This window comes from Eurosta solidaginis, chromosome 5 (genome assembly GCF_040869045.1).
Source record: "Eurosta solidaginis isolate ZX-2024a chromosome 5, ASM4086904v1, whole genome shotgun sequence".
In the NCBI taxonomy this organism is placed as follows: domain Eukaryota; kingdom Metazoa; phylum Arthropoda; class Insecta; order Diptera; family Tephritidae; genus Eurosta; species Eurosta solidaginis.
In genome coordinates this window covers 224,800,744-224,822,825 of record NC_090323.1, presented here as the reverse complement: position 1 = coordinate 224,822,825, position 22,082 = coordinate 224,800,744, and the positions used below count along the sequence as shown (strand labels likewise).

General features: G+C 35.6%; 2 protein-coding genes across 3 annotated transcripts in view; both read right to left on the bottom strand.

Moving 5' to 3' along the window:
* Window positions 1–22,082, bottom strand: part of LOC137252599 (coiled-coil domain-containing protein 102A) — a 76,110-nt gene that overhangs the window by 13,965 nt on the left and 40,063 nt on the right. The gene's annotated exons all lie outside the window — the stretch shown is intronic.
* Window positions 5,940–8,727, bottom strand: Abcd1 (ATP binding cassette subfamily D). Its single transcript, XM_067788572.1, has one exon. It carries the CDS (start codon window positions 8,271–8,273, stop codon window positions 6,012–6,014), a length of 2,262 nt encoding a protein of 753 aa, XP_067644673.1. The 5' UTR covers window positions 8,274–8,727; the 3' UTR covers window positions 5,940–6,011.

The following is a 22,082-nucleotide window of genomic DNA, read 5'->3' as shown; positions in this document are numbered from 1 at the left end:
CGCTCGTTCTACCATTCTCCGTAAAAATACATGCAATCTACTCATAATGCATAAGCTTGTGTTAAACTCATCTATATAAAAAAACTGCTTATGTGTCGGACCTATAACGCAAGCTTATGCATTATGAGTAGATTGCACGTATTATTATGGCCAACGGTAGAATGAGCGACACTGGTGCCATCTGATATTGAAAAGTAGCCATCTCCCAAATTTTGTTCCAAGCAAAGCATAAGAAGAAGAATTTGACAGTTGCTTTGGCTAAGGGTGTTGGCACACTTTGCAAGTGAAATAATTTTTACACTGGCTGGTAAATTTTCTAACATTTTTCGCAATTAAAAACTGCAATATAACAATCGATTACGAAACAAAATATGTCAGCAAGTATAGGCAGAATGGTTATAACACTGCTTCGCGAAATTTTGTATGTGAATGGGCAAGGCGTAATAAACTTCAATTGCCACGTCTGAAGTTCCTTCATATTTACAAACGCAACATCTTGGTTGATTGTGGCGATGTTATTGGAATGCCAAGCTTATGCATAAAAGTATCTATATGAAAAATGTCATTGTGTCACCGCCTTTAATGGCCAACCTAATATAAACGCACGCAAGGCATTTTTCTGTCAAAAATGTCTCATGCACATACAACTTATGCCCCTATTACGGTATACAACTCAACTTGGTTGGGTTGTAATTAAAACAACTCAACCTTCAGACAACTCAACTCCTGTTTGGTATTACGAATTACAACTTATTTCAGTTGAACTTGAATTGGTGCTGCCAACCTAAGAAAGTGTTGATTTGACAGCTAAATGAACAGTTGATCAATTTGTGGCGAAAATTTAAGCATTTGCAAAAGTAATTTTGTTATTACGAGATATTATATGATATGAAATCTATTTTATAATGGCGAAAATGTTGGTGATTAACATGTCGCGAATGCGGAAAACATTCGCGTGATCATTCCAATCCCTTGGAACTACCAAGCACCAAGTAAGAAAATGTTTAAGTGACAAATGATGAGCTTGAAATGAAGTTATTTTGCAGATTTGAAAGGAAGCATTTTACTCATTACTAAACAAAATTAAGGACCAATACCACAAACGCTTTCGAGGGAAGGCTGAACCCCTATTTTAAAATTATGCGCCACATTCAGATTCCTTGCTGATGGCAGCTATCAAAAATGCTGTGGAAATGATTTTGGTGTTGGAATGGTTTTAGATATTATTGAGAAGCATATTTCAGCGAAGTGGATTAAAACCCAAACAGCAAAAATTTTATTTTACTCTAAAACAGGATGCCCAGGAGTAGTGATTACTAACAATGGAACTCACGTTCGCATAATTTCACCTATTTTGGCTGCATCCGAACTGCGGTCAGCCTCGTCAACTTCGGAATATCGCTCCATAAAGTTAAAAAGTTATTCAATGTAATCCTTCGTTTAAACGTTGTTTTTCTATAAATGTGCACAAAATTGTTGATTATTGTTTGATTAAAAAATGTTTAACTACCGGCTTTAAATTTTTTGTTTTTTTTTTTTTTTTTGTAACGTGTTATGAGCCCGTGCACCATCTAACTCTCATCAAAGGTGGATCAAAAGACGCGTATCGATCTACGGTTTGGTAAAAGTCTAGTTGAGGGGTTGACTGCTAATATGTTTCTTTTCCGCCTTCGGACAATTCTTCTCGAGGTCAATACGCGTCTTTGGACACCTCTCTCTTAATTTTTGATAGCGTATTAGCAGTCAACCCCTCAACTAGACTTTTACCTCCGTTTTTAGGAATCGAAAGCGGAAATTAAAAATTTTATTTCTGTCGCAAAACATTAACAAAAACCACAAAATGGCCCGAGAGGGTCCGAAATATAAGGCCCGATCCACGGTTTTTTTACACAGAAGATTTTCCTGTGTTGGCGGCCTTTGGCCGCGATTTGTAAAAATAACCCTGGGTAGGTCCAACGCCTTTCTGCATTAGTGTGTACAAAAAATCTGGCACAATACATCCACATGAAAATTTTAACCGAAATGATATGATAGAAATTAAATTTTTAATTTTTGTTTTCGGATTCTTAAATCGGAGGTCGAAACGCGTCTTTTGATACCAACTTTGAAAATTTTTGTTAAAAATTAGGTGGTGAACCGTCTTCTAAAACGTTGAATTTTTTCAAAACAACTGCAAAATTGTATGAGACAACTGCTAGTAATCAGTTGTAAGATTTTGGCGCGTTTGACAACTACACTAACACAACGTTGTAAACGGCAATGCCACAAAAAGTTGTTAGACGAGACAACTCAACTGACATTTTTTTTGACAGGTTGACTTGTAATCCAAATTGCGAAATTCCAACCCAACCAGAGTTGAGTTGTAAACGGTAATAGGGGCATTATATGAGAGCAACCGAAATTGAATTTGCTGCGTGAAAACCTAACTCGTTTACCAATTTTTTTTTTTGCGTGACATTTAGATTTGACGTTTGCATACATGTTTTACATTGTCGCAACGCATGCTTATTTCGGTTGGGGCAAAAAACGCTGGTTGTTTGCGTGCGCTATTATTTTTCCATTAGAAGCAATGTATCCATTGTGGGCAAAACGAGGGTTCCAAGATGTTGACCACCTCACTGAAACAAGATTGGCTAAGACCCACTTCATGGTCCTTTCCAACGCATTTTCCCTATGCGAAAAAACGAAGACATGTACTCAACTTTACAATTGGTGGAACTCCAAATGTTTGCTTCAATGGTGGCAAGCAGTTGGTAAGAATATCTAGCAAATATTAGAATGCCAACTTGTTTAGCCTGTAATATTGGCGAAAGCTAATTGAAAAAAAAAAAAAACTTGTTATTCAAATGTGCTGGTTTGTAAACTGAAAGAAATGGTGCTAGTAAAATCAACAAATCGGTTCTGTTGTTCTTGACTTAACGGAGATTCGGTGAAATTGATCGAATTATGGTTAATTTGACCGAGTTCTTTGTCAAGCAAACAAATTAGTTTAGTCCTTTCAACAGAAAAGAAATTGTCGCTCTTAAATTAACAAAATTCTGTAAAATTGACAGATCCCCAATCAATCTGACTTTTCTGTTAACACAACTGATCTCACTGGTCATTTCAACATCGATCAACAGTCAATCCATGAGCAAATTTCAAATGGAATTTTACGCTCACTGCGCTCTCTACTTTGTACTTATAAGGATGGTGCCACTTAGTAACATTTTGTTCAAGTTTTTACGAATTTTCACTCACGTGAACGAATTTAATAAGATAATAAAAAACATCCTTTTTAATGTTGATTTTTCCGACAACATAAAAGTTTGAGTTGTTTTGGAATCGTTTCAACTTAAAGTGTTACGAAAATTAAACTTGCCGAATTACAAGTAAAGTTACTCCAGTGGTGAATTACCTTCTAGCGATTTGATTCTTTACTTTCTATAACTTACAAGTTCTCTATTTAAAATCTTATGTCAAACATTTATTCTACGAGTTTTGTTCGAAACAAGTAAGTGTGGCAACTACATGCGAGAGAAGAAATTGAGAATGAGCTGAGCTGCAACTGAAAGAATTGAGAATCAGTTTTGTGACTACTACTTTCATTTCTATTTGCAAAGCGAAGTTCAAAACTATAAATTAAATAAATTATAAAATATAAAATTTGGTGAAAGTGCGTTCAATAAAACAATATAATAGAGTGTATAATGTTTAATGTGTGCCAGCATATTTGATGTACGTACAATTGAAGTTCGGTTAGTAAGTGCGTACACATGTATGCCCTGCAAAAATTGTTGGATTACGTGTTCCATTTCCTTCATGTTGGAGTACTCTAACAATACTCCTTTGCAATGCGTTTGCGGACCACCATCAGCCGATCATTGCTCGTTTTTTAACGACAGTGATCACGACACGATGACGATCGAACAGAGTTGCCAAAAGTAAAATATTGCATGCAAATAACTAATAATAAAATTTTACTTTGGCAAGTCTGATAAAATGCAACAACGCACTGGTTTTATGTATACATATTATATTAGTTTCCTTATTCACGTATGCGTATGCGTATTACATTAGTTTCTTTATTCACGCAAATGATAACATAAGAATATTCGTAGTATAAAATATAAAAGTTGTATTGCCCCTCTTCATTTACTTTCATTTTAAATTAAATTCACTTCGATAATTCTTTTCGACACAATTCCTCTTTAGTACTTTGGCATATGATCCTCTGCGGGTGCTCCATGGAGTACTACAGTGAAAGTACTTTGGAAAGTACTCTCACGTATGTACTCTATGGAATACCCACAAACAAAGCGAGAGTGGGATCACCTACTTCTCTCCTAGGACATCGCAATGTTAATTGGAGCACATTTTTTGTATGAATACAGATTAGATTTGGAGCAGTCATATACTCCCAAAGGAGTATTCCTTACATTATTTACAGAGTACTCGCGTTTTTTGAAGGGTGTATGTATATGTAGCAAGCCCCTGCAAAAATGGACCAACCGAGTGCTACAAAATTAACCACAATTCATATAAAAAATATGGTCCATTTAACATTGCGATGTCCTAGGACTGGACCATATACTCCACTTCCGCATAACATCAGAGTAATCCATGGAGTACCCACAGCCCAATAAACATCGTGTAGTGATTAAAATCGTTAAAAACGAGCAATGATCGGATTACAATATGTTCGTGTAGAAACATGAGTTGGTCCATTGCTGCATTACAGTGGAGTATAATGGTAAGTACTCCAGTGGACCACATGATCCAACGATTTTTGCAGGGGCATGCGTATTTATGTATTCACATATTTACGTATGTATGTATATGGCCACGGTGGTGTGATTGTAACGTGCTCCGCCTGCCACACCGTATGCCCTGAGTTCGCACCCCGGGCAAAGCAATATCAAAATTTTAGAAATAAGGTTTTTTAATTAGAAGAAAATTTCTCTAAGCGGGGTCGCCCCTCGGCAGTGTTTGGCAAGAGCTCCGAGTGTATTTCTGCCATGAAAAGCTCTCAGTGATAACTCATCTGGCTTGCCGATGCCGTTCGGAGTCGGCATAATTTGTAGGAAAAATCAAGAGGAGCACGACGCAAATTGGAAGAAAAGCTCGGCGTTAGATCTCTTCGGAGGTTATCGCGCCTTACATTTATTTATTTATGTATATGGCAACATAGGTACTTTCGTACAAAGCTGTCGCAACAACTTTTTTGTTCATTTGACTACTAAAACGGTCAATTACGAATCAACGATTTGTGCGCAGTTGATTCAACATCTTGTTGCGATGGATAAAAATTAACAGAAATTTCGGTTGAATTGACCCGTATTTCGGTTGATTTTACCAGTCTTTTTCTTTCAGTGTAGCTTACAGTGAATAATTTATCTCCAAAGGGTTAGAACTGCCGCTTTATTGCCCCCGATTCGCTTTCACATTTATATTCTCCTCGCGCTCAATCAATACCAACTTAAGTGCAATACTAAACATTATTTTATAAATTTTTTATTTCTATTTTTGTTGTATTTTAAAGAAATATATGCTTGGTTACAAAATTTACACAATTGTAAGTAAATTATTTGTTCACTGCTAATTCACAATAGAGCATCAGCTGTTTCGAAGTGAACTTGTATTCCAAAATTAGCGATAGGCGGAAAAGTTCACCCGAATAAAAAAGGTAAAGGCAAACACGTTTCCGTGTGAACTTCGCGATAAGGGTGAATATGTTGGTGAATATCAAATAAATTTCTGGCGCAATAGAAGCGCAAGAGGATCTGCCTGACTAATGTTAAATGACACTATACTTCTATCAAGAAGCGAAACAAATCAAGGAAAAAATATTTTACATTTCAACCAACTTAATTTATTATTTATAATAATAATAATTAAGATAAACAAACAATTCATACATACATATGTACAAGTAACAGAATATAAGTATAATAGGGGTATTAAAATTTTTGGAATATTTTTTATTTTTAACTCGAGAGTATTTACAAGATTTAAAATTGCTTAATTTCTAGCTAAGACTTCTGTTGCTCATTTGGAATCATTTCACGAAAACTCCAGCCACCTTGACCATCAAATTCCAAAATATGTGTATGAAACTTCCACAATGTAGGCCGATGTGTTATTGTCAACAATGTTATACCCATACTCTTTGCCAGCTCATATATAGAACTTTCGACATCAACCGATACAGCGCTCGTACATTCATCCAGTAAAGCATATTTAGGGCGATGATAAAATAGGCGCGCTATAGCCATACGTTGTTTTTCACCACCAGACAATATATCCTTCCAATCTTGTACAACATTGAAGCTATCACGTTGTCCAATATGTTCTAAGCAAACCATTTTCAAAATACCACGCAATTCATTTTCCGTAATACCTTTACGCTTCATATCTTCGCGACTATCCGGATAAATAATTTGATCGCATAGAGAGCCGATGGACATATACGGACGTTGTGGTATATAAAACATGCATGGTTTATCTTCAACTGGACGTGGTATATATAATTCACCAGAATAAATTGGCCATAAACCGCTCAATATGCGAAATAAGCTTGATTTACCACAACCATTTGGGCCGGTTATAAGCAAATGCATTCCCTGTTTAATACACAACGTAAGACTGGGTACAACAATATCGCAATTGGGTGTCACCACAGGTACAGCGCGCATTGTAATTGTCATATCATTTGGTGTATCTGTATAAATGATGCGACCCTTGGCAATTGGTTTGCCATCTTTAAATTCGATAATACCACGCATTTCATTATTTTCAATAATTGTATTTTTATGATATATACCCAATGATGTCTCTTCAAATACCTGCATCATGCCGGCAACACGATATGTATAACCAGCTAATGCAACAATTTCTTTATAAGATGACATTAAACGTTCAATAGCATCAGAAGCGGAAATAAGTAAATTACGTGCTGTTGTCAAATATTGTGTGCGTTCACTAATTTTGCTATCAACGGAAATTGTGCGTAACGGTAATGATGATGCTGCTGCTGCATCGCTGTTCGCAGCTGATCTCAATGTGGAACCAGATGTTAGTATAGGCAATGAAACCATAATCATACCAGTGCCAGACCAAACATATTTCATAAAAAATTGTTCCAACATAACGAACCACAATTTTTGTGTAAAAATGCGATTCATTTGCGTAACGAGACGATTATAGGCTTGACGCAATTGTTGTAATTCCACCTTGTGTCCACCATAAAAAGCAATTTCCTCAGAATTTGTAATAATGCGTGAATGTATGTGACGTAAATAACCATAACGATTAGCTTCCTCAGCTACAAGTTGGCCGAATTTCGGTGATACGACACGCATTACATGTGCTGTTAACGATATAACTGTAACGGCCAATACTGGTCCCGAAAATATATTTGCTTGCATTTTTTGTGTTGAACGCATTAACGCAAAACCGATTAGCATTAAATCAAAGCATGGTTTTGTAACGCTACTATATAAATGCGCGACAGAGCTGGCGAATACTGCAATATCTTCGGTTAAACGGTGATCTGCATTTTCGATACGTCCATCCAAATTCGATACACGATAATAATTTTGATTTTTAAAATATAAACGATATGAGTGTCGTACGAGACGTGTACGAAATGCTAACGAAAGCTTACTTTCCAGAAATCTTATCATTGAGTTTATAAATGTTGCTGGTATTGCAATGCCAAACCATTTAAGTAATACAATAGCAAATTGTCTAACATCTTTGCGCACTATGAACTTAACAATTTCACCCTCCAAAGCAGCTACATAAATCGATAAGAATGTGCGCGATATTAAGCAGAGCGTGTGTATGGATAGTAAGCCAGTTTCATAGCATACAAATTTCGGTATCATAATACTAACAAGTTTACATAGCTGTTGTATGAACTCTTTATTGAGACCGGGCTCTAATTTATTAATATTTTTCAATTGTTTTGCAACAAGTAACTTTTCAGCTTCAGCCAATTTTGTGTCGACATCATCGTCGCCGGGTTTTTGTGGAGCAGCAGCAGCATCGACATTGAGCGTTGTTTCATTTAATTCTGTATACTCTAATTTATTAGTTTCTTCTAGCTCATTTTTATTATTTATTGACGCATTCTTATTACTATTAGTATTACTTAATAATGGATATGTCAATTTAACGGTATATGCGCATATTGCAGCACCAAGTATTACATTGCTAAAGGCAGCCTTTGATAAACCGCTTTCATCGTATTTCTGCACCGCCAAATCGATATATTTTGAGAGAGCAGCCATTGTTTTTGTTTATTTATTTCTTATCGTAGAAGGTTATAGTTAGATATTTATCGAGAATTGTATAGTCACAGCACAGTTGTTGCGGCACACATACATGCATACAAATATACATGCATATATGTATGTACGAGGAAGCAGCAGACAAAGAAGTATCTAGATATTTTCGTATACGTTCTTTGCACTTATCTTTTGCAAAAATTGTTGTTACTGTTGATGTTTTTTTTTTGTTTTAATCAGCTTAACCACACATGATTTCAGCAATCTCTGGTGTTCAAAGTGCACTTTTCTTATTTCTTCGTTATACATAAAAAAAATATGTCGCACGACTTCTTCTTCCAGCTTTACGATCTGAAAACACTTGAATAGTAAATAAAACTAATAATTGTAACTACTTGAAAACGAGTAGCAAGCAAGCAAAGTGTGCCCCAACAACAGAATGAAAATTGTTTGTACGAGTTACCCAGAGAGCGAAAATAACTATTGCGCACATATGTACATAAGTATATACATCGCCATAACGTGTATTATTGTAAACCCACCAAAAAATTTCTCAAGTAGTTATTGCAAACTATCTAACATGACTGCTTACTCCGTTCACTTCAGGAAAAGTGTTTATACGGTCGTTCTAATGTTCGGTAGATATGAACTAGCGAAGCCAAGTCGCACCCCTTCTTATTTCCAAAGCAATAAGAAAGATTGTTTATATGTACATATTTATGTACATGTGTTTTGACTGTTAACGCATTGTAACAAAGCGGTATTTGCGTAAGTATGAACGTAGTAAATGACTAATGCGACTACCAATTAAGAGCAGATACCAATTAATGGCGTTGGCTTGTGAGCAAAGACCCTGGCAAAGTTAACATACACTAAGTTTATACGTCGCACGGTGGGGTATTTGATTACTATAGCTGGCCAAAACTAAAACAGCAGTTATTTCTGTTCACTTCATTGTTATGAAAGGAAATATTTGATAGTAAATTCACAGTTAGTATGCCCATCGTGAGCCCTAAGTCTTGTCCCTCTGTGAGTCTTACGTCGAAGAATTTGCTCATAATCTAAGAAAACGCCTATTTCATAATACTATATTTACTTAACGATATCTTTTCGCATCGGTTATTGCTGCCTTATCCTAAAAAATGTAATATGTAGTTTCATTAAAACAGAAGAAAATGAAAAAAATATGGCACATCTAATAAGAGACTACTCTCAGTAAGCCTCGTTCACCTATTTCTCCTAAGGTCTAGACTTTTCACGAACATGCCCTCTAGAACTGTTGTATCTCATACTTGGTTATTTAGCTATGTATATACATGTATATCTGTAGTTTATGTATATGTATGTGTATGTCTGAGTAACAGCTTCTGCTCTTAGCTGATGAGAACGTGATGTGTGATTGTTTCTCTTTCTTCTTCGCTCTTATCTGCTGATTGCATATCTTCGGTCCAATGCCAAAGTCACGAATGTGCATATTTGATGTTTTGAGAAAAACGCTTAAGACATTGTTAAAAATAGAGATTTAATTAATAGAGATTTAATTTTGTATTTTTCAAACACTATTGGAAAGTTTACTTTTGTAAACCACTAAGTAATGTTGATTGAAAAATGATTTTTAATTTTTTTTTTTTTTTTTCAAAAAAATGCACATATGTGGTTTTGGCTTTGCAAAATTTGACATATATAATATTTCGTTAAAACAAAAATGGCACATTCGTGACCTTGGCATTGTACCGACGATATGTGTAAGTGAAATATTCTTCGTTGTCTTCTATGTATGTGTGTAAATGGCTTACTGTCGTTGTGTTTGTTTTTCTACTTGTCAATTCAGATAAGAGTGAAACTGAGTAGGTTGGCACAAGTTTCTGACCTTGGGTTAAATTCGAACAAGACGCACTTACCAGTCTTTATAAGGAAGTACAAACCACTTAATTTCAGTTTGCCAAGACCAAACGAAATGCAGCTAACTTTGTCTCCTTGTACCAAGAGTCTGGGGTAGAAATTGAACGCTATATTTTGTACTTTGGCACAAGCCGCACTGAGTCTGAGGGAATCTGGATGCCGAAAAGGTACTCAGCACGACCATAACAATATCTTCTTAAGTTCACTTTTAATATTAACCTCTAGAGTGGAAATTATTAGAATAAAGGCACGATTACAGTTAACAACGGCATAAAAACCTGCACTGTTGGTTCAAAGATGGATCCAGTTTTCTGCCGGAATGTACTAGAGTTTCGGATGACCGAATGATATAAGTTGTTTATAAGGCACACGTTTTTTATTTGGTACCACAATTCGTTCATACATAAATACATAAGACCACCCGCTTGGAAATCGAATGCTAACGCTAAAAATTGTGTTTGAGCCTTTTAACCCGAGGGCTGAAACGAGTTAAGCAAAAAAAGAAAACGAATCACATCTGCTGGAGTTTTGAGCTTATTATGATTGTGGATGCTGCCCGGCAGTTATACGGTACATATGTTTTTAACCTCTCCTTATTAATTAAAAAATAAAGTAAATCGGCTAAAAAATTTTACGGAAGAGGACATGTCTTAAATTTCCAAATTAAACTTAAAAGCGATTCTGCCTTTTATTAGCAGTCCGGGCATCAAGTTATCTGTTTATGCGTTTACAATTCTTAATCAGTTTACAAAAACAAAATACAATAATGTGGAAGAGATTTTAACAACTTTGGAGAAGCATACTGACGAGAATATCCCAAGGGTGTGGTATTTTTTCTCGTAAAAACTATTAAACAATTTCCGCGGTTAAAACAAGAATCTCAAATTACTCCCTCGTACGCTTGCAAAGCGCTTTAATGGAAATATAATAACAAAATGCACAGCATACATACGCTTGAACTGTGAGAGAAGCTATAAAAATTGTGCATCTGTAGTTATAACTGAGAAACTTATAGCAGGTAACCAACTAGTAGATTTTAGAACAGAACCGCCTACAAATGTCAACGAGGAAACCAAACACTATAGAAGGCAGCAACAGTAGAGGCGCGACAATCAGTTGGATTTAAGACGCTGTCTAGCGAGCAATAGCAGTATTATTTTGAAAATCAGTTTCATTTAAGCAAGCTATTGGTTGTGAAGTATCAGTGTTATTGTGACGTACCTTAATAAAGGCCATTTTCCATTAATAAATATTGGAGTTATTTATTCAACAGTGAGGAAGTACAAACCACTTAATTTCAGTTTGCCAAGACCAAACGAAATGCAGCTAACTTGTCTCCTTGTACCAAGAGTCTGGGGTAGAAATTGAACGCTATATTTTGTACTTTGGCACAAGCCGCACTGAGTCTGAGGGAATCTAGATGCCGAAAAGGTACTCAGCACGACCATAACAATATCTTCTTAAGTTCACTTTTAATATTAACCTCTAGAGTGGAAATGATTAGAATAAAGGCACGATTACAGTTAACAACGGCATAAAAACCTGCACTGTTGGTTCAAAGATGGATCCAGTTTTCTGCCGGAATGTACTAGAGTTTCGGATGACCGAATGATATAAGTTGTTTATAAGGCACACGTTTTTTATTTGGTACCACAATTCGTTCATACATAAATACATAAGACCACCCGCTTGGAAATCGAATGCTAACGCTAAAAATTGTGTTTGAGCCTTTTAACCCGAGGGCTGAAACGAGTTAAGCAAAAAAAGAAAACGAATCACATCTGCTGGAGTTTTGAGCTTATTATGATTGTGGATGCTGCCGGGCAGTTATACGGTACATATGTTTTTAACCTCTCCTTATTAATTAAAAAATAAAGTAAATTTCCAAATTAAACTTAAAAGCGATTCTGCCTTTTATTAGCAGTCCGGGCATCAAGTTATCTGTTTATGCGTTTACAATTCTTAATCAGTTTACAAAAACAAAATACAATAATGTGGAAGAGATTTTAACAACTTTGGAGAAGCATACTGACGAGAATATCCCAAGGGTGTGGTATTTTTTCTCGTAAAAACTATTAAACAATTTCCGCGGTTAAAACAAGAATCTCAAATTACTCCCTCGTACGCTTGCAAAGCGCTTTAATGGAAATATAATAACAAAATGCACAGCATACATACGCTTGAACTGTGAGAGAAGCTATAAAAATTGTGCATCTGTAGTTATAACTGAGAAACTTATAGCAGGTAACCAACTAGTAGATTTTAGAACAGAACCGCCTACAAATGTCAACGAGGAAACCAAACACTATAGAAGGCAGCAACAGTAGAGGCGCGACAATCAGTTGGATTTAAGACGCTGTCTAGCGAGCAATAGCAGTATTATTTTGAAAATCAGTTTCATTTAAGCAAGCTATTGGTTGTGAAGTATCAGTGTTATTGTGACGTACCTTAATAAAGGCCATTTTGCATTAATAAATATTGGAGTTATTTATTCAACAGTTTAGCGATACGAACGTTAGTAGAAGGTTGCGAGGATTTGCAGTAAATTCGTTACAATATCTTATCTTATTGATATTCAGTACAATTCTAAACAAAAATTCCTTGCGAATTTTTTTTTACGTTGCTTTGGCCTAGACCAATATTATTTGGTTATATGAAAACAAGGACAAAGGATTTTTGGAAAAGCGAACAGAGACCTAGCTCCCTCCCCTCCTTTTCCCTGGAACAGCATTTTCAAATTGCTCTAACTCTATTTGTCCTGTACCAATAATATTTAGTTTCTGGCTCATTTAGATAAAGTTCTACGCAACAGTGAGCTGTGGCGCTATTTAATAACCATTTCTGGATCACTTTGGAACTATTTTGGGATTGTTTAAAAATCTTTCCGACACTTCTTTTGGAATAATTTGTGTTGTGTTGTTTTTGTGCTCATTTCGGATTGTTTTCTGGATCGATTTCGGACTATATTTCTCTCTCTCTCTCTGGATCACTAAAAGGTTGCTCTCGAACTAGTTTTGGGGCTATTTCGTGATAAGACGATCCCAACTTTAATGAAAACATGATCAGTTGATCCGTTGGTAGTTTTGCTTTTTTTTCACTAAGTACAGCCGTACTGGTGAGATTGAGTCACATATGCAACATCTGGTCATCCCAACAAGAAAACATCCAGGTATCAAATTATGATATATATGTACATATGTGGTTTATGGTTCATATAGAACAGGGGTATGCATTCCATAGAAAAATTGTGCCCACATTGCGTATGCGAAAGGGCAATCACATTCAATTTTTAGAGACCCATGATTTAGATTTTAATCTAAATGTGTTTCGTTATCCAGACGTTTGTCTTTGTGACTCAAGCACTCCAGAATGGTTAAACGAATCTAGATAAAATTTGGCACTCAGGTTAATCTAGGTCGATTTATTAACCTATATCGCGCCATCGATTTTTCGATAGGTTTTGGGCTCAGGAAAAAAAGTTCCACTAAGCATACCCAAAAAAATAATTTTCGAGCCTGCAAAATTTGAGTTTTTTGTTTTTTTTTTCTTTGATTTTTAAGGTTTTTTTCATGACCTACTTAAAAAATTTTCATTTGATTTTAAAATTTTTATGTAAACCCTGTCCGACTCAAAATTGTCCGCTAAAAACTTTTGAAAAAGAAATATTTTTTCGGTTTTGAGGACTGTTTTGGTGAAAAAATATATTTTTCGCCCTTTTATTTTAGGGGTTTCTTCAGAAACGTGCAAAAGTGTTGCCGATGAAAACGAATTTGTCTCATAGTTCCTATCCCACTTAAAATAATGCGATAACACCGTTGGCATTAACAGTTTTTAAAAAAAAAATTTTTTTTTGGTTTTTGGGACTTGTTTTGGTCGAAATCGATTTTTTTTATTTTCAAGGCTCCAAATCATTTTTTATGTATATGTTTCCGTTAGACCCACCAATAAGTATACCAAAATGATCAGGGGACGAGTTGATTTAGCCATGTCCGTCCGTCCGTCTGTCCGTCTGTTAATGCCAACGTTTTTATCGCATAATTTTAAGTGGGATAGGAACTATGAGACAAATTCGTTTTCATCGGCAACACTTTTGCACGTTTCTGAAGAAACCCTTAAAATAAAATGGCGAAAAAATATATTTTTTCACCAAAACAGTCCTCAAAACCGAAAAAATATTTCTTTTTTCAAAAAACTGTTATCGCCAAAGTTTTTAGCGAGCAATTTTGAGTCGGACAGGGTATACATGAAAATTTTAAAATCAAATGAAAATTTTAAAATCAAATGAAATTTTTTTAAGTAGGTCATGAAAAAAACCTTAAAAATCAAAGAAAAAAAACTCAAAAAACTCAAATTTTTTTTAGGCCCGAAAATTATTTTTTTGGGTATGCTTAGTGGAACTTTTTTTCCTGAGCCCAAAACCTATCGAAAAATCGATGCGTATGTCGTACGGCACCAATGACTCCGGCTATAGTCCGAAAGGAGCTACGGGTTATTTTTTTTTTAAGAAGGGAATTTGGAAATGAGCGAAGAGGACAAATGGACAGTGATAGTATTTTTTAACTATAGCCGGATCATTTCGTGATTGTTTTCGGTACTATCTCAAGACCATTGAAGAATCACTTCGTAAAAAAGTATTTCAGGGGAGAATTTCTAATAAATCCAGTACATCCTTCTTTCTATACCACAATAATTTTATGTTGTATTTTCTTCGTGTGGACTGTGTCACGGGTATGGGCTAGTTGATCATAAATACGACTTTAGGGAGACTATAAACTAATCAAAAAACAAAGAAGGCTTATCGTGAAGAGCCGCATGCAGGGTTAAATTTGCTATTATTTTATATTCGGAATCACGATCATAAGATAAAGGCATTAATTATTATTTAAGTTGCGTAAAAGACTCGAATATCATATAAAATGCTGTGTACACTGAGACACCACAAATAACACACAGAAGATTGCGCTTTCACGAGTTCAAAATTGTTTCGTTCTGCGCATCTACGTCACACTTGACTGCTTGCGCGAATGAAAGAAAGAGAGAAAAAAACAAGAGCTAAAGGAAAATTACGTAAAAATTGCCCATAAAAAACAGCTGATCTTTTGTTTACATGTGCAATGCGTGATTTGTGCAGAGACACAGCCGAAGGGCATTACTTTGTTGTATTTAAATATTGTGGCGAATCTTCACATCACTAAATAAATGCACAACAACGAAAACATTAAGGCAAGCTACATAAACACATTAATCATCATTTACCAAATACCATGGCGGAACCATACAAGGTGGCAGCACGGGACAGCTGATTACAAACTTTTTTTATTTGATTTGATACATCAACTTCCGGCGCAGTACGATTTTGACATTTGTCCATCGAATTTACAAAAACAAAGTACATGGAACTTTTATTTATGTTTGTAGGTATGTCACCATGCTGCCACCTTGCATCGTTCCGCCATGCCAAATACATGCAAGGAAACGAAGAGATAACTCACACACAGATGTAATCATCAGCCGAAGTAGTACTCACATATACCACACGCATATGGCTATGCGAGAGACTATAAGCTACAAATATACATGTGCCTATATGGATGGTAACAAGCATGAATTTCGAGAAGTTACTTGACCTTAGGAGAAATGGGTGGTCGAGACAACATAGAGTATAAAAGCAGCGAAAGCTGAGTAGTCAGTAATTAGTTTGATTTAAACACGCAACTGGTTGTAAAGTATAAGTGTTATTGTGAAGTACTTTAATAAAGACCATTTTGCATTATTGAATATTGGAGTTATTTATTCAACAGTTCAGCGATTCGAACGTTAGCAGAAGGTTGCAAATAGGCGGAATTCCCCGAAATTCGTTACAATATCATCTCACCGTAAACTCAATACGATTTGAGCTGAAATGGAACGCTTTTGAAAAAACTTCTGAAAAAGGGTGTTCCTTATACAAATCCTATATGACCTATTTCCTATGAGACTATTTTCACAACTTGATTTTTTTCTTTATATCAATTTTAGTTCGTTATGACTGAATTTCCATGCGGGTTTACTTACATACAAAGTCGATTGATAACGTTGGTTATTGAGCACTTAATTCATAACTTAATCCGGCGATAGCTTCAAAATTATTGGTCTACCAAATCAAGATTATCCGCCCTACTTTTGCCGATAAGCTCAATCAGAACATCAGCGGATGATAAGCGAAGGAGGTATTTATGGAGATAAAGAACTAAAGCGTTCTGTAACGAACGGATTCATTAATTCCAAGTTTAGAATATTTTTACAAATATTTTTCATTTCGGAATTGTGATCGCAGCAAGGTGTGTGAAATACTTAACTTCAATGCCAGAGGTGTTGGGTTCGAACCTAAACCAATTAATCTTATAATAAACAAAAAACTTCAGCAATGGTTGCCTACAATGGCGGACCGGAATGGAGAACATCTTTAATTACAAATTTAAATACCTGGCCTTTTATGTCAATTTCCTTACTGATGCCGATCCTGAAATATCTACTTGAAATGAACGTGTTTTCAAATCTTATTTGTATCCTGTTAACAACTTCAGTTCGCACACCATCAATCTCGTTTTGATGAAGTACTATATATAAACACATACGCGGTATCAATATAATATATTGATATTATGTGCCTACATAAGTTCAAACATTTTTAATTGTTGGCGTCTTATTTATATAAGAAACAAAACTATAGGCATAATAAATAAAATTTTTATACAATTTTTGAAATTTCGTATTATTAAAATTGTTCCCAAAAAAACAAGGTCATGACAATGCGAATTCAACCCAATTCGCCGTACAGAAAAATGTCAAGTCAAAAGAAAATGTGCATCGATTTCGATTAGCTGACATATTGCTGAACCAAGACGAATCCATACCAGGTGGTGGCAAAGCGATTTCAACTAACTCGCCGTGCAGAAGAATGTCAGGTCAAAGAAAATTTCAATTGATTTCGATTAACTGACATATTAAAGTACAAGGCGCTGTATGGAAAATAATCAAGAAGAAGCAATCAACTGTTGGGATAACAACACCTGGTACTGAATTCGCCTTGAATCAGTGCATAAAAAAGGTAGTTCAACTTCAAATTTTTTTACGTATTTGGGGAATGATGGTATTTCCTTCACGGTAAATGGGTAAGATATATAATTGTATCCTTAGGCAACAAGAAGGGCCCGGTGAATCCAGTACTCAAAGAACAGTTCTGGTCACTTCAGTCGTCTGATTTCTTCTTCTGCAAAGTATCTAACACTTGTATAAACGTAGATAACGGGGTTCACCGGGCGCTACCTAGCAAATGTGTTCTGTGTGAGCTAGGCTTAGGGCCTTCTTATGCTTATCTGGATCAAACGGCTGCGTAGCCAGGTGACGGATCTCATCTAATGCTTACGGAAATGTTTTCTTATCCCTCTAGAGGCGGACCATTTAGATAATTTTCGGATTTCCAAACAAGAGGTATTGCTTAAACACATTTTCAAGTATCTGCTATATGTTCTTAATTGTAAGCTGGTCTAAGAAAGCAAGGTTTAGTGGTAGAGCATACAAGCATTTTTCACCGGGCAATACCAAAACACTTCTCGCATCACTTTCGGAAACAGTTTTTTCATTATATTTGAAAACTTGTTTCTGCTTTCTGGACTTGTTTTCGAGATTTGGAACCGAGTTTCTGTTTCAAGCTGTCGTCTTACTTATCTTATCCCTGAACCCTAATTGTAATTAATTTACTTTCGAATCTAGTTGTGCTATGAAAACAGCTGGCGGGTGGCGAAAAATCTTCATACACGCTGTTTGTCGGATACACAGGTCCAGACATTTTTCGAACATCTGTTAATCGAATATTACAAGACACATATATCTGCTTCTCCACCGAATAAGGATTTAACAGCATTTCTAGTTGTAGTAGTTAGCAAGAGTGATTTTAGGTTACAACTCTTGCTACAATTATTCGCACTGATAGTTCTGGTCAACAACCAGAAAAAGTGCAAAGAATCTATATTAATAACGATTTTTTATGGGAGGACATTTTCCTGTGGTTCGGCAGGTTAGCCACTACCCATGAGCATTTTTATGTTCTTTATTCTCGTTGTAGCAGAGGCTACTTTAAGCAATCTTAAACTAAAAACCTTGAGAAATATCACACCTTGCCCTAACCGCAAGAGCGTCCTCGCCACATAAATTGCAGTCTTTGGGATATACTTTTTATCAACATACCATACATTGAAATATAAATACTTTTAGGAGTATACACCGAAGAGACAGAGTTATTCCACTTCGCCATTTACGTATACACCTATGGGAAACAAAAATGGACTATGGAAATCATAAACGTAGGAGTTATTATCCAATTTTTGAGTGGTTATCCATTATTGTACCCGCTGTACTTGTACACAGGGTATTATAACTTTGATTGGGTAACGGTTGGTTGTACAGGTAGAAAGGAATCGAGATAGATATAGACTTCCATATATAAAAATCATCAGTATCGAAAAAAAATTTGATTGAGCCATGTCCGTCCGTCCGTCCGTCTGTGTTAAGACGATAACTTGAGTAAATATTGAGATATCTTCACCAAATTTGGTACACGAATATTTGGTAGAGAATAGATTGGTATTGAAAATGAGCCAAATCGGATGATAACCACGCCCACTTTTCATATATATAACATTTTGGAAAACACAAGAGCCCTGATTATTTAGTAAATAATACACCTAGAATGTTGAAACTTGACGTGTGGACTGATATTGGCTCTTGATAAAAGTGTTAAACAAATTTTTCAAATGGGCGTGGCACCGCCCACTTGTGATAAAATAAATTTACAAATATTATTAATCATAAATCAAAAATCGTTAAACCTATCGTAACAGAGGTTGCCTTTACTATAGGGTGAGGCCATCTCAAGTGAGCATCGCATTTACCAAGTGTTCGAATAACCAAACAAATTTTTTTCACATTAATAGTTTTTTTCTTGACATTTATAAAACAATGCACTATAATTTAAACATTTTTTTTTGCTGGGCCCCCATTTTTTTTTTTTTCAGAAATAAAAATATAATTGTATACCACATAATTTACTGTTATTAAATTTTTTTTCAGAGGCGCAGAAGTTAGTTATATAATAATTTGTTTATAACAATTAATGTTATTTGACAAAAAAAATTTAATTTGTGTATAAAAAAAAATTCAAAATTATAGTGCATTGTTTTATAAATGTCAAAAAAAATATTAAAATCGGTTCAGTAGTTTCTGAGAAAAAAATTTTTGACCGATTTGATGCGACAAAATTCAATTGGTTATAAAAATTTAACGGTAAAAAATTTCGAGAAAAAAATTAACAGGATTTCCTACCCTTTTATAAGGCTTTAATGTGAAAAAAATTTTTTTGGTTATTCGAACACTTGTTAAATGCGATGCTCACTTGAGATGGCCTCACCCTATATGGAATGATTTGAAGAAAAATTAACGACATCGGTTATGGACCACGCCCACTATTATATAAAATATTTTTAAAAGGGTCGTGGACGAATAAAATAAGCTATATCTTTGCAAAAAAGTGATTTATATCAATGGTATTTCATTTCCCAAGTGGATTTATAACAATATATAGGAAAAATTTCAAATTTTAAAAATGGGAGTAGCACCGCCCCTTTTATGACTAAGCAATTTTCTATGTTTCGGGAGCCATAACTCGAAGAAAAATTAACGGATCGTAATAAAATTGGGTACACAAATTTTCCCTATAGCTGCAAATGTTTCTAAAAAACGAGATCGGTTAAAGACCACTTATATAAAAGATTTTTAAAAGGGTCGTAGACGAAAATAATAAGTTATATCTTAGCGAAAAAGAGCTTTGTATTAATAGAATTTTACTTTCTAAATTGAATTATAACATTAAATTGGAGAACATAAAATTTTTTTAAAATGGGTGTGGCACCACCCTTTTTTTGTCTAAGCAATTTTCAATGTTTCGGGAGCCATAACTCGAAGAAAAATTTACATATCGTAACAAAATTGGGTACACATATTTTCCTTATAGCAGGAAATATTGGAAATATTTCTAGTAAAATTGGATAAGATTGGTTAAGCGCCACGCACACTTTTATGTAAAAAACTTTAAAAAGGGTTGTAGGCAAAAATAATAAGTTAAATCTTAGCGAAAAATAGTTTTGTACCAATTGTATTTTTATTGTTCTGTTATATCTTTATTTTAAAATAAACAGTAGGAAAATCCCCATATCTGAAGGAAAACTGCATTATTACCCGCTCAAGGTCATTGGCGTTAGCCTCTGTATGTATATGTATTATTGCGCAGCCTAAGCACACAAACCAAACAACAACAGCATTTAAAGTGTACAGCTGGGTATGTAATGTTCGGTTTCACCCGAACTTAGACTTCCTTACTTGTTTTTTAAGTAAAATTACATGGTTTACTGTCCCAGATGACCATTTTGTTTTTCCCATCCCGAAATACCACAATTTTGCTTTAAACAGTAACGGTATGGCAGCGCTGCTACCAAAACAACAAATATTAAAAAAACTTCAAAAACGTCGAAATACGTTAGAAATTTTTAAGTTCAACTACCCTCTGTTTTCACCCACGGCTTGGTCGTGTATGTATTTATCTACAGTAAGTGTATTTCTTACGAGAAGTTAGTATTAGAGTTCTAGTGGAAGAAAATTTTGACATTTACTGGAGTAAAAATAATCAAATAAATGTACAGCTGATCTTCCAATTTGTGTCGTGCTCCCTTTAGTTTTTCCTACAAATTGGCAGAATGAGACCTACTTCTTTAACGCCGACTCCGAACGGCATCTGCAAGACAGATGAGTTTTCCCGGAGAAGCTTTTCAAGCTAAGAAAAATGTTCTTCTAATTGAAAAAACTTGTTTACAAAACTTTTTACTGGAGTGGCCATGCAAATAAACACAGTTTCGGCGTCGGAATCGTACTGGGAGAGGGACTTTGTCACCAAATACTGTCGTTCACGCCTGTGGAGGAACGTCCCACCACCATCCAAATAAAGTTGTGACATTTACTGGAGTAAATATAAATAAATAAATGTACGATAATAAAATGTCGCGATAACCTCCGAACATATTTTAGGCCGAGCTTCTCTTACAATTTGCGTTTTTTCCTACAAATGGGCGGGACGGGACCTACTTGTCTAATGCCCACTCAGAACGACTCCGATACTTTTCACGGCAGAAATAGACTCGGAGTGCTTGCCAAACACTGCCGAGGGGCCACCCTGCTTAGAAAAATTTTCTTCTAATTGAAAAAACTTGTTTCTAAAATTTTTTACTAGAGTGGCCATGCAAATAAACACAATTTCGGCGTCGGAATCGTACTGGGAGAGGGATTTTGCCGCCAAGTACTGTCGTTCACGCCTGTGGAGGAACGTGCCGCCGCTATCCAAATACAAGTACAATTTGTTTAATATCATTCATCTGCGCCCATTCACCGACAGAGGAGAAAAACAATGATGTGACACATACGAGCGCTGCCCTCGCCACGATATAAAAGTCATCCTGGCTACTTTAACGCCAACGTGGGCAAAAAGGCCCCACGGTTGGGAAGTTCAGCCTACACAATAAAGCCTCTCCTAATGAACTTAGGCTGATCGACTGCGCCAGTGCTCGAACATGGTCATATCCAGCACAAGAAACATACATGCATAAAAATATACATACAGCTACATGACTGTCCCCCGATCGCAGTCAGATCGGCTACGTTGCGATAGACGTGTTTTAAATGTGCGCACAATCCAAGAAGCCAAATATACAAGAAAAGCAAGATGTCGAAAGGCTGCAGTCAGAACAGATTGCTAACTCGACTCTCACACCTGCTCTCTGAGAGCAGAAGTCAACCCGACGGAATGTGGGAACAGTGGGAGCA